We start from the raw sequence: 16089 nt of genomic DNA, 5'->3' as shown, positions 1-16089 counted from the left end.
CCTGGGCTCAAGCAATCCTCCCGCCTCACCTCCTGAGTAGATGAAACTACAGGCTTGCACCACCATGCCAGGCTAATTTTCTAATTTTGTGTAGAGACAAGGTCTCACTATGTTGCCCAGGCTGCTCTCAAAGTCCTGGGCTCCAGCAACCGTCCTGCCTTGGCCAGCCATTAAATCTTAAAGTTCCAAAATGATCTCCCTTGACTCCATGTCCCATCATCCTGGGCACACTGGTGCAAGGGGTGAGCCGCCAAGGCCTCGAGCAGCCCCATCCCCATGGCTATGCTGGGAGCAGCCCATGTGGCTGCTCTCATGGATTAGAGTCCATTGCCACAGGCTTTTTGAGGCTGAGGATGCGTGCTGCTGGTGGCTGCACTATTCTGTGGTCTCGAGGGTGGTGGCCCTGCTTCCACAGCTCAACTAGCCCCTGGTAGGAATTCTTGCAGGGCACCACCCCTGCAGCAGACTTCTGCCTGGGCATCTAGGCTTTCCCATACTTCCTCTGAAATCTAGGTGGAAGTTGCCAAGCCTTCAGTCACTCTTCAATTTTGCAAGTCTGCAGACTTAGCACCATGTGAAAGCCCCAAGGCTTATGGCTTTGGGAGCAGCAGCCAGAGCAGTACCTGAGGCCCTTTGAGACTGGGCTGGAGCTAGAGCAGTAGGGATGCAGGTCAGTGGTACCCCAGGCCTGGCACCCTCTTTCCTTCCCTTCCACCCCCCAAAAAAACCCATTCTTTCCTCCTAGGCCTGTGGCCTTAGTGAATTTTTTTTTTTTTTTTTTTGAGCTGGAGTCTTGCTCTGTCACCCAGGCTGGAGTGCAGTGATACTATCTTGGCTCACTGCAACCTCTGCCTCCCAGGTTTAAGCGATTCTCGTGCCTCAGAGCCTCCCAAGTAGCTGAGACTACAGGCACACACCACCACGCCTGATTTTTTTCATATTTTTAGTAGAGACGGGGTTTCACCATGTTGGCCAGGCTGGTCTCAAACTCCTGACCTCAGGTGATCCACCTTTTGAGACAGAGTCTTGCTCTGTCACCCAGGCTGGAGTGCAGTGGTGCAATCTCAGCTCACTGCAACCTCTGCCTCCTGGGTTCAAGAGATTCTCCTGCCTAAGCCTCCTGAGTAGCTGAGATTATAGGCACCCGTCACCATGCACAACTACTATTTGCATTTTTAGTAGCGACGGGGTTTCGCCATGTTGGCCAGGCTGGTCTTGAACCCCTCACCTCAGCCTCCCAGAGTGAAGGGATTACAGGCGTGAGCCACTGTGCCAGCCTGCCCTTAGTGAATTCTAAAATGCCTTCAGGGCCTTTTCCCATCTTGTTGACTATTAGCATCTGGATCCTTTTTAGCCATACTAAGCACTTCAGCAAGTGGTTGTTATGTCAAAAGTAAAAATATATAGCTTATGAAGAACATCAGCAGAGGAGCCAACATCTCCTTTGAGGAACAGTCACTCCTCTGGCACAGATGGAAAATAACTTGCAATAAATGCAAACTCATTTTAAAGCTGACATAATGCAGGTAAACCACAAGATCCCTCCTGGACTACCCTAGTAGATAATGTAGCTTCGCCACAAGAACCTGCTGAGCCCCTTAGGATTCTTTCAAACAGCTGTTATTTCCTATTCCCTATGTGTCACGCAGTGTGCCAGATGTTGCACATACATTATCTTGAATGCTCAGAACAAACCTGCAAAAAATATTCTATTGGTCCCATTTCACAGATGAGGAAATTGCCACTCAGGCCAGCAAGTAGCTCAAGGTCATGAATCGGGAGCTAGGATTTGAACCCAGGCAAGGCTGAGAGCTTTCCACCACACCAGTGGTTTTGAATTTTACTCCAGGGGCCACCGTGTAGGACTGTCTGTCTAGAATAGAGGCGGGGGTGGGGAGATTTACACACGGGGATTCTAGGTAAGCTTCATTAGAACAAAGACTTTGGAGGAGAAAAAAAGAGAAGTTTGAAAGGCACTGCCCTCACAGGGGTCTTTGAACTTCCTGGGGTGAAGAATGACTAATTTTTTTAGAAACAGGGTCTTGCTCTGTTGCCCAGGCTGGAGTGCCATGGCATGATCATGTTCACTGCAGCCTCTACTTCCTGGAATCAGGTGACCCTCCCACCTCAGCCTCCCAAGTAGCTGGGACTACAGGCAAACAGCAACTACAGGCATACAGCCTTGTTAGTATGACTTTTCTGAAAGCATTGCTCTAGAAGTGTTTTGCTTTTGCGATGCATTTGCCGCCAGTTTTCTCCCCTGGCACATTCGTCCTCCAGGTGACTGCTAGAGTGATCTTCCAAAATCTCATCATGCTACTCCTCTGCTTAGAAACCCTCCATGACTCCCAACTACCTTTTGGCTAAACTTCATGAACCTCTTTTAGGTGATCTGGACCCCCTTCCACTTCTCCAGCCTTGCCATTGACCACTCCCCAGCTTCCACCCTCCTGCCAAACCCTCTGCCTTTATAGTGCGTGGTACTTGCCACACTCAACGGTCAACTCCCACTCACCCCTCGAGCCTCAGATCAGGCACCACCTTCCTCCCCAAAAACCTTTTCTATTCCTCTCGACCTGGATCCGGCCCTGCCTCCTGTGCTCCCTCAGCACCCCCTCCCCCTGATCCATCACAGCCCTGCTTCTGTCTCCTCTTCTTGCTCGGCTCCCCTGCTAGAATGAAGTCTTGCATCATCTGCTTAACTCCACTTTGCTCCCCTGGAAAGAGGTTTCTCGGGGAATTTGCTCTTTCTCTTGGGGTAAGCATACCAGTCTTGCCTCAAAAAGCATACCAGAAATGCCAACGGCTTGATGTGAGGCACAGAGAGTTTTCAGCATGGGAGTTTGTCCCCTGCAGCCAAACCTCAATTTTACATGGAGGAGATAGGCTAGGCAGTATCACATGACGAGAAAAATCTGTGGGGAAGAGTAGCTGACTACAGGAAAACTACAGAAAACCGTTTTCAAATCTTCCAGGTAATTTGGTTTTCATTTTGGAAAGAGTAGGGTGAACGCTTGTCTCAGGCCCCCAGATCTGCTAACAGTTAAGATGCTTAGGTTCAAACTTTTCCTATAAAGAGGGGACTACTGTTATAAGTGTCCTTTGAATGCTCAGCACACGCCAATCTTCCCTGCAAGCCAGGAGCCTGCAGACTCAGCCAAGTGGCAGGGAGGCCCTGCCCTGACAGCCTTCACCAAGCCCAACCCACCTTGGCAGCTGTCAAGGGGGAGGTTGTGGAACAGAAACCACAGTCCTGCATCAGTTGGCCTGTTCGCATCTATAAAATGGGCACGGGGTGGAGGGAGTTAATGCCAGATGCCAATGCCAACTGCCAGAATCTAGGAACTGTTAGCCCTCCCTCCTTCAATTACTAAAGAAAAGAAGTTCATTTAGAAAAGACAAAGGAAGGCCAGGCACGGTGGCTCATGCCTGTAATCCCAGCACTTTAGGAGGCCAAGGTGGGCCGATCACCTGAGGTCAGGAGTTCGAGACCAGCCTGGCCAACATGGTGAAACCCCATCTCTACTAAAAATACAAAAATTAGCTGGGCGTGGTGGTGGGTGCCTGTAATCCCAGCTACTCAGGAGGCTGAGGCAGGGAGAATCACTTGAACCCTGGAAGCGGAGGTTGCGGTGAGCTGAGATCACACCGTTGCACTCCAGCCTGGGCAACAGAGCAAGACTCCATCTAAAAAAAAAAAAAAAGAAAGAAAGAAAGAAAGAAAAGACAAAGGAAATGCTCTATTACACTGTGTAAGTGTGTTTAAGGTGTAGCTCCTGGAGACATGGGACAGGCTGAAAACAGCAAGGGGGTTTGGATCATTTCATGATTGAGAAGACCCTCATGGGTTACTAAAGGAAGGCAGTGTGGGCCAGGCACAGAGTCTTATATCTGTAATTCCAGCACTTTGGGAGGCTGAGGTGGGAGGATGACTTGAACCCAGGAGTTCGAGACCAGCTTAAGCAACATAGCAAGACCTTGTCTGTACAGACACACACACAAAAAAATAGCTGAGCATGGCAACATGTGCCTGTAGTCCCAGCTACTTGGGAGGCTGAGGCAGGAGGTTCACCGGAGCCCAGGTGTTTGAGGCTGCAATGAGCTATGATCGTTGCCACTGTACTCCAGACTGGGTAAGAGTGAGACGCCATCTCAAAAATAAAAAATAAAGGAAAGTAGGAAAGTTTTGAGCACAGAAGCAAACAGGCCCACCAGGCAGAGATGGAAACCTGGATGGATGGGCTCAGGGTGGCGTTTCTGGGCTGTTTGTTAGTGGTGACTGTTTCTGCCTGGTGTTCACGGACTGGGATGAGAGGGCTGGGGAACGCGACAGTCCATTGCAAGGGCTACCCAAGCCTTCAGGGATACAGTGCTATTTTTAAAATGCACTGTTCTCCAAGGCAGCATGGGTCTGTAGCCAGCAACTGCTTTCCTGGCCTTTCAGGCTGAGTCAACCCTCCTGTAGTCTATTTAATTCATGCCATTTCTGAATGGGAGCAATTTTGCAACCTACAATTTATGCATTCAACTTAATTTTTTAAAAAGAATTTTACGTAAGTGAAATATACATATTTATTGAGATAGGGTCCCACTCTGTCACCCAGGCTGGAGTGCAGTGGAATGCTTTACTCACTGCAGCCTCCACCTCCCAGGCTCAAGCAATCCTCCCACCTCAAGCAATCCTCCCACCTCAGCTTCTCTAGTAGCTGGGACTACAGGCCTGCACCACTACACCTGGCTAATTTTTGTATATTTTTGTAGAGACAGGGTCTCCCTATATTGCCCAGGCTGGTCTAGAACTCCTGGGCCCAAGGGATCCTCCTGCCTCGACCTCCCAAAGTGCTGGGATTACAGGTGTGAGCCACCACACCCAGCCCTAAACTTAATTTTTTAAATGCTGCTGAGCAGGTGTGGTGGCTCGTGTCTGTAATCCCAGCACTTTGGGAGGCTGAGGCAGGGGAACACTTGAGGTTAGGAGTTCGAGACCAGCCTGACCAACATGGCGAAACCCCATCATTACTACAAATACAAAAATTAGCCAGGCGTGGTGGTGCATGTCTGTAATCCCAGCTACTTGGGAGGCTGAGGTAGGAGAATCGCTTGAACCCAGGAGGCAGAGGTTGCAGTGAGCCTAGATCACGCCATTGCACTCCAGCCTGGGCGACAGAGTGAGACTCTGTCTCAAAAAACAGTAATAATAAATAAATGCTGCTGGCTGGGCGTGGTGGCTCATGCCTGTAATCCCAGCACTTTGGGAGGCTGAGGCAGGCGGATCACTAGGTCAGGAGTTCGAGACCAGCCCAGCCAACATAGTGAAACCCCGTCTCTACTAAAAATACCAAAAAAAAAAAAAAAAAAAAAAAAAATCAGCTGGGCGTGGTGGCGGGCGCCTGTAGCTATTTGGGAGGCTGAGGCAGGAGAATTGCTTGAACCCGGGAGGCAGAGGTTGCGATGAGTCAAGATTGCGCCACTGCACTCCAGTCTGGGTGACAGAGTGAGACTCCATTTCAAAAATAAATAAATAAATAAATAAATGCTGCTGAGGAAAGCCCCATCTTGGAAAAAAAAAAGTGCCCGTGGGTGTGTCTCATTAGAGGCCACAAATCAAGGTAAATTACATGACTGACCGTGGAAATATCAGAAATATAAATTTGGAAACTTTTGCCTTTTACCCCCCAACCCAAGGCCCCTATATGACAACTCTTCTAGGATGAGGCTGGTGCCTGAGGCCAGACCATCAAAGAGCTCAGGACAGAGGTGAACTGTATGTTTCTCCTCAGATCCAAGTGGAAGTAGCTTCTTCCGTGCACAGCTCTGGCCATTTGTTCTGAGAAGGAGGCCCAGAGCCTGCCCCGGGGGGCACAACATCACCGCCATGGTTGGGTGACCTCTACCCTGCAAACATATGCAGCTTCTTCCTTTGTGGTTAGTAAGGGAGGTGGGGGAAAACACTGAAAGGACAGCCTTGTCATGTGAAAAGAACACATATTCCACTTTAATATACATAAGAAGTAACCTGTGATACATGAGAAAAAGTACCACTAAGGCTGGGTCGTCTTAGGAGGAGGTTGTCAGAGGCTGACTCTACCCGCACCCCAAGACCCATTAATGGCCAAGCGAGGCCGGCAGAGTTAGGCGTTTTCTCTGCATTGGTGGTTTACAGTCTTAACTCATTCTTCTAGCGAATGTTTCCTAATAAACCCAGCGCGTCGGCCTGCCCAGAAATGGCCCCTGGAAGCTTAACTTGCCCTCTCCCAAGCAGGACCACGCTCCCTGCTCCCAACTCCTTAGTCCTGTAGCTTTGGAACTCGGAGCCAGGCCAGCTTGGTCCTTCACTCTCTCTTGGTGAGGTGGTGCCCGAGTCCCCGCGTCCTCCAGGCCGGTGGTTACAGGAGACCTGAGACAAGTACCTGAGTCAGACCCCGAGGTGTTCTGTTGCTTGCAAGCCCAAGCAGCGTCCAAGACGCCTCTCCTTCGGTGGAACCCGGGACAACCCAGGACCTAGCCATCGCCACAGTGTCACGGCCCCTCCTAGCTCTCCAGTCTCTGTCCCTGTCAACGGTCCTGGAATGAGGGGAACAGATGGCGGAAAAGGCTATGCATTTGCGCCACCCGGCTGCCCGCGGTGTCCTTCGCCTTGGTCCGCGACGCTGCCACTCTCCTGCTTGTCTCCACAGCCGTCGCGCCCACTGCGCTCGCGGCCCTCCACGCAGTGGTGCCGCTGCTGTTGTTGTTCAGGTTGGTGCACCCGCTGCCGCTCTCCATCTCCCATTCCTCGGCTCCCGACAGCTCCCGCAACCTCCAAGGCGCGTCGGGCCGCAGGTAGTGGCAGGCCCGGTGGCCGCTGTGGTCGCGGCGCGTAGCGTCAGCACCCAGGGCGCCCACCAGCACCTTGATGACCATGTCGTGGCCCTGAAGGGCCGCCAGGTGGAGGGGCGTGAGGCCGCCGCTGCCTGGGGCGCTCACGTCGAGCCGCAGCCCCCGGCGTAGGGCGAAGTCGTGTACCAGAATGAGCTCCTCGTGGCGCCCGTGCTTGGCCAGCCAGTGCAGAACCGAGTAGCCGGTGATCGGGTCGCCCCGCAGCAGCAGCTCCGGCTCAGCCTCCAGCAGCTCCCGCAGCACCTCATAGCGGCCCTCGGCGGCTGCCAGAATCCACGCGTGCTCCCGCGGTTCCAGGCACAGCCTGCTGCTGCCCGGCCCACTGGGCCCGCCCAGCTCCTCGGCGCGCTCCTCCGACAGCCACCCGGCAGGAGCCGCCCGCTGCAGCCCCAGCAGTTCCCGCAGCGCTCCCCGCCGGCGTCCCGAGCCCGCTGCAGAGTGCATCAGCGTGCCTGGGAAGGGGGGCTCCCGGGAGGCGGCGGCTGCGGCTTTGCCCCAGTACCTGCCCAGGCTACCAGTGTCCGCTCTCGAGGGGCGGGGCTGCGGGGCGCACCGCAGGCTCTGCGAGGTCGGCGCGAGAGAGGCCGTGGGTGCCCGGTTCGCGGCCCCTCCGAGCTGGGCCATGGTCTTGAAGCTGCCGCCGCGGCCGTCCCAGTGTCCAGCGTTAGCTGCCCTTCCCGGGCCCCAACGGGAGAGGAACTGGCGCTGGCGTTGGGGAAGGAAGCTGCTTGAGCAATTGGGTTCGGAGGGAGGGAGCAAAGGAGAGGAGGAGGAGGAGGAGGAGGAGGAGGGAGGGAGCTAGGGGAGGGCCCCCGCGCAGGCCTTGGGGGGCGTGGAGGGGTGTGAGCTCCAGCCAAGTCCCCAGGGCAAGCCCAGCTCCACTTCCCTGGGTACCGCCGCCTCTGCAGCTCCCCCGGGTCGCGGGCGGTCCCACCCCAAACGGCCAGGTGAGCTCGGCAGCCCCGCCTCCAGCACCGAAGGGCGGGCGCGGGGACTGGCTGGGAGCTCGCCTGCGGCCCTGGAAGCCGCGGTTCTCAGCATCCCAGCCGCTGCTAGAGTGTAGAGGCGCGAGGGCGCCCCTTCCGCAGCGGGCCGAGCTCGGCTTCCAGCCACGGTCTCCCAAAGCGCGGTCCTGGAGCTCCGAGGCTCTGGCTCCCCGCCCCCTTCCTTCGCCCTTCCCTCTTATCTCTTCAGGAGTCTCCCTGCACTTTGTCCCGGAGTTGCCATTGTCCCGCGCCTAGCATTCACGCAGGCAGCTCGACTGCCCCATGTGACTGGCTCGTCTGCCTGCCTTGCCCTTTGTGTGGCCTTGACCCTCGCCGCAGCACCCGGGGCTGCCCAGGATTCCAGCAGAGAAGCCCAAGACCAGGGTTCAGGCTGACGTTCTTCCAGGGAACTCAGGAGGGATATTCCCCTTCTGCACCGCCCTCTCTGTCCTGCTCTCCACCCTCTTCTGTCCCGTCAATTTTCCCAGGTTGGCTTGGAGAAGCAGCTACAGGTGAATCTGAGCCGGCGCCGCAGGAGCGCCCTGTTCTCTTTAGAGATGCATCCCTGCTCTCTCCCCAGGGCCCCGCTTTCTACAAATTCAAAGCTTAGGGGCTTTTTAAAAAAGGATATTTTTTCTTTTTCACTCCTAATACCAGCGTACTCTTTGCTCTTCCCTTCCCTTAGTAAATGATGGTTCTTGCCTCCACACCCCCACCATCTTAAGGAGCTCAGTCAGTGAGCAACGGGGAGCCATAGAAGATTGTTGAGCCGGGGAGAGACACAGCCATGATGGAGGTTGTGTTAAAAAGGTGATTTGGGAGGTGCAGAGGCAGGAAGTCGGAAGACTGTTCCAGCAGTCTAGGCCAAGGGGGATGGAGGCTCAGGCCAAATCAGCCCACTCCCTCGGGGCCACCTGTGGCAGCAGTGATAGAAGGTATCGGAAGCTTTTCTTCCTTGGCCCTCACGTATTTGGAACAAGTCCTAAATATCTAGAGCTTTCCTTCAGAACAGCTTATGCATTTGTAATTTGGTTTTGAACATTTACTATGTGCCAGGCACTGTGCTTGTTGCGTTATATATGTTAACTCTTTTAATCCTCCCAGTGACCTCAAGTGCTGGGAATCATTACTGTCCCCAGTTTGCAGAGAGGTTAGGCTACTTGCTCAAGGTCACCCAGCAGGAAGTGGCAGAGCAGGTCTGTGCGACACCATAGCCTTTGTTCTGGTACACAGGAACTGGCATTCAAGCCTGGCTTATCAACTGCAAATCACATACAAGCCCCAAATTCCAGCCAAAAGGATAGACTTGTAACGTGAGCGTATCTATAACTTACACTCCTCTGCCTGGAAGAGCTTCTATGTAGTGAAGTTCTTTTCTTTCAAGGTTGCGCTTAGTTTCCACCTCTAGCAAGCCTCCTCTGATTATCCCAGCCCAAAGTGATCCCTCTCTTTCCCCAGCCCTGTGTTTCTGCTACTTCTTTGGCCCCAAGACTGCCTTGTGTTACATCTCTCTCCCCTTGCTCTCATATGCCAATTAAACTATAAACTCTTGGACAGCTATGTCATACTATCCTTGTGCACCTAGTAGTTATCCAAGAAATATTTGTTACCTTGTTCTGGTTTGGCAGGCTGGGAAAATGTGATTGTGTGTGTGTATGTTGGGGGCGGGGGACATGTATCCACAACCAGCACCTCAATGCCTGCTCCCACATCCCTGCTCCAGACTCCAATCTGCAGGACATCAAAAGCAACTCATAGATTTGGTCAATTCATTTTTCTTTAAAAGAGATTCAGTGGTTTATTCACTGAGTTGACTGGCCAAAGCCACCTCCTGGCCTTCGCTGACTTCTCAGAGACCAGGCCTAGGCCCAGAATGGGCCCCAAGCTTTCAGGCTTTCATTTTCAAAATGAATCCTGACTGACAAGCAGCTACTTCCGTTGCTCTGGAGACTCCTCTCCGCAACCCCAGATCTGTAAACACCAAACCGCACACATGCACACACACTTCCAGAATATGCAAACAGCTGCAGCAATATTTTTTTTAAGTCAAAATGCCAGCATGGAAAATGCAGGATGGAAGAATGCTTGGACTATTAATTTTCGTCACCACTAAGCAGGCGACTCTCTTCCCTATCAGCATGAATAATATCTGTTTCCAGTTCAAAGATTGCAAAGGCAGCCGCCTGACCAGTGCCACAGACCCATGATACATGTGCCCTTGCTTAACTCTGCTGCTAGAGACCAAAGCCACGGTGCCTCCCTAGCAACTTGTTTCATCTTTAATTAGCAAGTGCTTTCTACCCTAGGTCACCAGCTGCACACACCACTCCCCAGAACCGCAACACCCATCTCTATTTTAGTAGAGAGGGTCTCAGGAATTTGATAGCAGGGAGTAGGGCAGAGGGAGTGGAAAACAGAAGGGATAGTACCCACCCACCTAAAATTAACATGCCAGTTATCTGAAACATCTGCTACCCCTCCAAGGGAGTAGGGCAAAAACCCCTCAAGCCCTGGGAAATGACTTCCCAAAAAGCTGGAGGTAGAGTAGATATTTGCATCGCAAATTGTAATACTGATGTCTTTTCCAAATAGCAGCCTCTCTAATATATTTGTGGGTTTATTTACTAGATCTTGGACTATTAGAACCAGAAGAGATCGGCTGGGTGCGGTGGCTCATGCCTGTAATCCCAATACTTTGGGAGGCCGAGGCAGGCGGATCATGAGTTCAGGAGATCGAGACCATCCTGGCTAACACGGTGAAACCCCGTCTCTACTAAAAAATACGAAAACTTAGCCAGCCGTGGTGGTGGGTAGTCCCAGCTACTCGGGAGGCTGAGACAGGAGAATGGCGTGAACCCGGTAGGTGGAGCTTGCAGTGAGCTGAGATCGCGCCACTGCACTCCAGTGTGGGTGACAGAGCGAGACTCCGTCTCAAAAAAAAAAAAAAAAGAACTAGAAGAGATCTTAATGTTTCATTGGCCTTTATTTTCCAGATGAGGTTTAACTAACTCAGGGAGCATGGCAGAAGGCAGAGGAACAGAGAAGCTGATGTGTTAGGCGTACATTGAAAATCTGATGAAGAGAGCAGCTCAGAAATCTTAGTGGATGTCAGTAGGAAATCATAGTTGATCTGCAAAAATTTAATTTACATGAAACTTCTCAGAAACATGCCCCTTGGGCGAAGCCAAAGGCTGGTGTATCCTTGGGCTCTCAATGGAGTTTGCCCCGGGGGCTTATGGATTCAGAAAAATCCATGAGTGCAAAACAGTTGAGAAGCAGATGTGTGGAATATGGGAAGTAAAGTCCCTCAGGCGTCCATAACCCTTGGTCATGGAGGGAATGGGGAACATTCTTTTTTTCTTTCTTTCTTTCTTTTTTTTTGAGACGGAGTCCTATCTGTTGCCTAGGCTGGAGTGCAGTGTGGTATGATCTCGGCTCACTGCAACCTCCGCCTCTCTGGTTCAAGTGATTCTCATGCCTCAGCCTCCTGAGTAGCTGGGATTACAGACGTGCACCACCATTCTCAGCTAAATTTTGTATTTTTAGTAGAGACGGGGTTTTACCATGTTGGCCAGGCTGGTCTCGAACTCCTGGCCCCAAGTGATCCACCCACCTTGGCCTCCCACCACACCCGGTGGTGTGAGCCACCACACACGGCTGGAACATTCTTGAGGTTCCAGATATAGAATGTAAATTTCCTTTCCTCCAAAGACCTGTGCTGATATCATCATGATTCTCAATGAGAAACCCATGAAAGAGAGAGAGCTCCTTTCTCTCTGTTTGCATGTGAATGTGTGTGCAAGAATGGATGTTTGAGTGGTATGTATGTGTACCAGACATCACTGTCTGGTTGTGTGTATAACATGTATGTGTCTGTGTGTATGTACTCTGCCAAACATCACTTTCCCCTTCCCAAATGTCAGACCTTTACACGAGATCTCATTTTGGATCCCTTTTCCTTAGACTATGGAACAAGTCATATTTGGTAAACACTTTAAAAATTACTTCCTAGTACTTTGGAATTACCCCCACCTTCCCACCCCCCTCCCCCGCCAATCCTGCAGTAAGACCTGATGTATCCAGTTAAAAAAAGAACTTACAATCTTATTTTGAGAGCTTACTGAGCTTGGAAGAGTAGAAAGTGGTAGAACCAAGTTGACACCAGGGCTTCTAAAAATGACTAAGGAGAAAGGGTGTGGGCAGGGAGCAGGAAGAAATCTGTAGGCCTGAGTGGAAGCAGGAAACCTGCCTAAACTCAAGCTGGAATGGCTTAATTGGAGCCTGAGAGTCGAGCATGGGCTTTGAAGTGTGACGAGAAAAAAATTTCCATTACACATTTTATTGATACTGACATTAAAAGAATGCCACATCCTGTAAAAGACTTAAGGTATTACCATATGGAGACACATGAGGGCGCTCTGACCAACTAGCAACTGAGAAAAGTAGAAAGGCTGTGTCTGTTTCAACCTGTAGGCAACGAAAGAGGCATGGCAGGCCCTTTGTTTAATTTTTTTTTTTTTTTAGGACAGGGTCTCGCTATGTTGCCCAGGCTGGTCTTGAACTCCTAGGGTCAAGCGATCCTCCCACCTCAGCCTCCCAAAGTGCTGGGATTACAGGCATGAGCTACCGCGCCCAGCAACAGGCCCTTTTGTTTTGTTTTGTTTTGTTTTGTTTTGAGACAATCTCACTCTGTCACCCAGGCTGGAATGCAGTGGCACGATCTCGGCTCACTGCAACCTCTGCCTCCCAGGTTCAAGCGATTCTCTTGCCTCAGACTCCCGAGTAGCTGGGATTACAGGTGTGTACCACCACACCCAGCTAATTTTTGTATTTTTAGTAGAGATGGCATTCCTCTGTGTTGGCCAGGCTGGTCTTGAACTCCTGGCCTCAAGTGATCCACCCACCTCTGCCTCCCAAAGTGCTAGGGTTACAGGCATGAGCTACTGCGCCCAGCAATAAGCCCTTTGTTTATATGAATTCAGGCTTCTACCCTGGAGCAGGCCCTTGGCCCTTAAGTAGTTGCTGGCAAGAAGGTACTAGCCCTAGGGGTGAGGGGGCTGGCCTCATCTTGAAAGGAATGTGAACCATCAGGAGAGAGGGGGAGGCCAGTGAGCAGTACAAAGTGGTTCCTTCCTTACTTTATCAGTTGGCTTCTGTCATATGCAAGGCTTGGAATAATAAACTCTTAGTTTTCAGAGTGCTTTCATATTTTTAATTATCTATTTGACCCAGACAGCAAGCTTGTGAGATATGTAGAGAAGACAGTATTTATATGCAATTCACACACAAGGCTGAGGGAGGTTAAGTGGCCTGCCCAGGGTCACGCGTCTCGAAAGTGGTAGAGCAGGGTCCGTGCTCATGCCTCTGTTTGATGCTGCCATACTGTACATTTGCGTACGGCGGACAGGAACAGCTCTTAATAAAATTGTGCAGTGGGTAAATGTTGTCCTTGGTGCCTTCAGCCATCCATTTCTGACATCCAGGCATCCTGTACCCCAGATCACCTAACGTAGCACTCTGTAATAACAGTGATTACAGCTGCCTACTGTTCATTAAGCACTTAGGTGGCTGGTGACTTAGGTCCTGTGCCAAGCATTAAATATGCATTTTCATACATGAATGGTCACAGCAGAACTATTTACAATAGCCAAAAGGTGGAAACAATCCCGACATCCATAGTATATCCATACCACGGAATGTTATTTGGCCATACAAAGGAATGAAATAGGCCAGGCACAGTGGCTCACGCCTGTAATCCCAGCACTTTGGGAGGCTGAGTCGGGCAGATCACCTAAAATCAGGAGTTCGAGACCAGCCTGGCCAACATGGTAAAACCCTGTCTTTACTAAAAAAAAAAAAAAAAAAAATACAAAAATTGCCAGATGCGGTGGCTCACACCGGTAATCCCAGCACTTTGGGATGCCGAGGTGGGTGGATCACCTGAGGTCAGGAGTTCAAGACCAGCCTGACCAATATGGTAAAACACCGTCTCTACTAAAACTACAAAAATTATCCGGGCATGGTGGTGTGCGCCTGCAGTCCCAGCTACTCCGAAGGCTGAGACAGGAGAATTGCTTGAACCTGGGAGGTGAAGGTTGCAGTGAGCCGAGATTGTGCCACTGCACTCCAGCCTGGGCGACAGAACGAGACTCCATCTCAAAAACAACAACAACAACAAACCCCAAAAATTAGCTGGGCGTGGTGGTGGGTGCCTGTAATCCCACTTACTTGGGAGGCTGAGTCATCAGAATCGCTTGAACCCTGGAGGCGGAGGTTGCAGTAAGCCAAGATTGCGCCACTGCCCTCCAGCCTGGGCGATAAAGCGAGACTCAGTCTCGGGAAAAAAAAAAAAAAATGCCGGGCGCGGTGGCTCACGCCTGTAATCCCAGCACTTTGGGAGGCCAAGGCGGGCGGATCACGAGGTCAGGAGATCAAGACCATCCTGGCTAACATGGTGAAACCCCGTCTCTACTAAAAATACAAAAAATTAGCTGGGCGTAGTGGCGGGCACCTGTAGTCCCAGCTACTCCGGAGGCTGAGGCAGGAGAATGGCGTGAACTGGGGAGGCGGAGCTTGCAGTGAGCCGAGATCGCGCCACTGCATGCCAGCCTGGGCGACAGAGCAAGACTCCGTCTCAAAAATAAATAAATAAATAAAAAATAAGGAATGAAATAACTGACATATGCTACAACATGGAGGAATGTGAAAAATACTATGCTAAGTGAAAGAACCAGACACAAAAGACTCTTCTGATTCCTACAGGAGATGTCCAGACGAGGCAAATCCATACAAACAGAAAGTAGGTCAGTGGTTGTCAAGGCAGGCATGAGGGGAGAGGGAGAATAGAGAATGATTGCTAATGGGTATGGGTTTCTTTGGGGGTGTTGAAAATATTCTGGTATTAGATAGTGGTGATAAGAGGTGACAGCGTGCTGGCAGTCCTCAGAGCCCTCGCTTGCTCTCGGCGCCTCCTCTGCTTGGGTTCCCACTTTGGCGGCACTTGAAGAGCCCTTCGGCCCGCCGCTGCACTGAGGGAGCCCCTTTCTGGACTGGCCAGGACCAGAACCAGCTCCCTCAGCTTGCAGGGAGGTGTGCAGGGAGAGGCGTGAGCAGGAACCGGGGCTGCGCGCAGCGCTTGCGGGCCAGCTGGAGTTCTGGGTGGGCGTGGGCTTGGCGGGCCCCGCACTCGGAGCAGCCGGCCGGCCCTGCCGGCCCCGGGCAATGAGGGACTTAGCACCTGGGCCAGTGGCTGCGGGGGGCGTACTGGGTCCCCCAGCAGTACCGGCCCACCGGCGCTGTGCTCGATTTCTCGCTGGGCCTTAGCTGCCTTCCCACGGGGCAGGGCTCGGGACCTGCAGCACGCCATGCCTGAGCCTCCCACCCACTCCATGGGCTCCTGTGCAGCCCCAGCCTCCCCGACGAGCACCACCACCTGCTCCACGGCGCCCAGTCCCATCGACCACCCAAGGGCTGAGGAGTGCAAGCGCAGGGCGCGGGACTGGCAGGCAGCTCCACCTGCAGCCCCAGTGAGGGATCCACTAGGTGAAGCCAGCTGGGCTCCTGAGTCTGGTGGGGACGTGGAGAGTCTTTATGTCTAGCTCAAGGTTTGTAAACACACCAATCAGCACCCTGTGTTTAGCTCAAGGTTTGTGAGTGCACCAATCCACACTCTGTATCTAGCTGCTCTGGTGGGGCCTTGGAGAACCTTTATGTCTAGCTCAGGGATTGTAAGTACACCAATGGGCACTCTGTATCTAGCTCAAGGTTTGTAAACACACCAATCAGCACCCTGTGTTTAGCTCAAGGTTTGTGATTGCACCAATCGACACTCTGTATCTAGCTGCTCTGGTGGGGCCTTGGAGAACCTGTGTGTGGAAACTCTGTATCTAACTAATCTGATGGGGACGTGGAGAACCTTTGTATCTAGCTCAGGGATTGTAAATGCACCAATCAGCGCCCTGACAAAACAGGCCACTGGGCTCTACCGATCAGCAGGATGTGGGTGGGGCCAGATAAGAGAATAAAAGCAGGCTGCCCGAACCAGCATTGGCAACCCGCTCTGGTCCCCTTTCACACTGTGGAAGCTTTGTTCTTTTACTCTTTGCAATAAATTTTGCTAATGCTCACTCTTTAGGTCTACGCTGCTTTTATGAGCTGTAACACTCACCGTGAAAATCCGCAGCTTCACGCCTAAGCCCAGCGAGAATACGAGCCCACCAGGAGG

At 52.0% G+C, this 16089-nt stretch overlaps 1 protein-coding gene across 1 annotated transcript; it reads right to left on the bottom strand.

The window, feature by feature from the left end:
* Positions 1–5968: 5968 nt before the first annotated feature.
* Positions 5969–7818, bottom strand: SOWAHD (sosondowah ankyrin repeat domain family member D). Its single transcript, XM_004064788.3, has one exon. It carries the CDS (start codon positions 7501–7503, stop codon positions 6556–6558), a length of 948 nt encoding a protein of 315 aa, XP_004064836.1. The 5' UTR covers positions 7504–7818; the 3' UTR covers positions 5969–6555.
* Between the last annotated feature and the right edge of the window lie 8271 nt (positions 7819–16089).

The sequence above is a fragment of the Gorilla gorilla genome, chromosome X, assembly GCF_029281585.2.
Source record: "Gorilla gorilla gorilla isolate KB3781 chromosome X, NHGRI_mGorGor1-v2.1_pri, whole genome shotgun sequence".
Lineage (NCBI taxonomy): Eukaryota > Metazoa > Chordata > Mammalia > Primates > Hominidae > Gorilla > Gorilla gorilla.
Note: the sequence above shows the minus strand (reverse complement) of the source record. Positions and strands in the feature narration are given on the sequence as shown.

Coding starts and splice junctions, on each gene's coding strand:
- SOWAHD (XM_004064788.3), bottom strand. CDS start 7,503: ATGGCCCAGCTCGGAGGGGCCGCGAACCGGGCACCCACGGCCTCTCTC.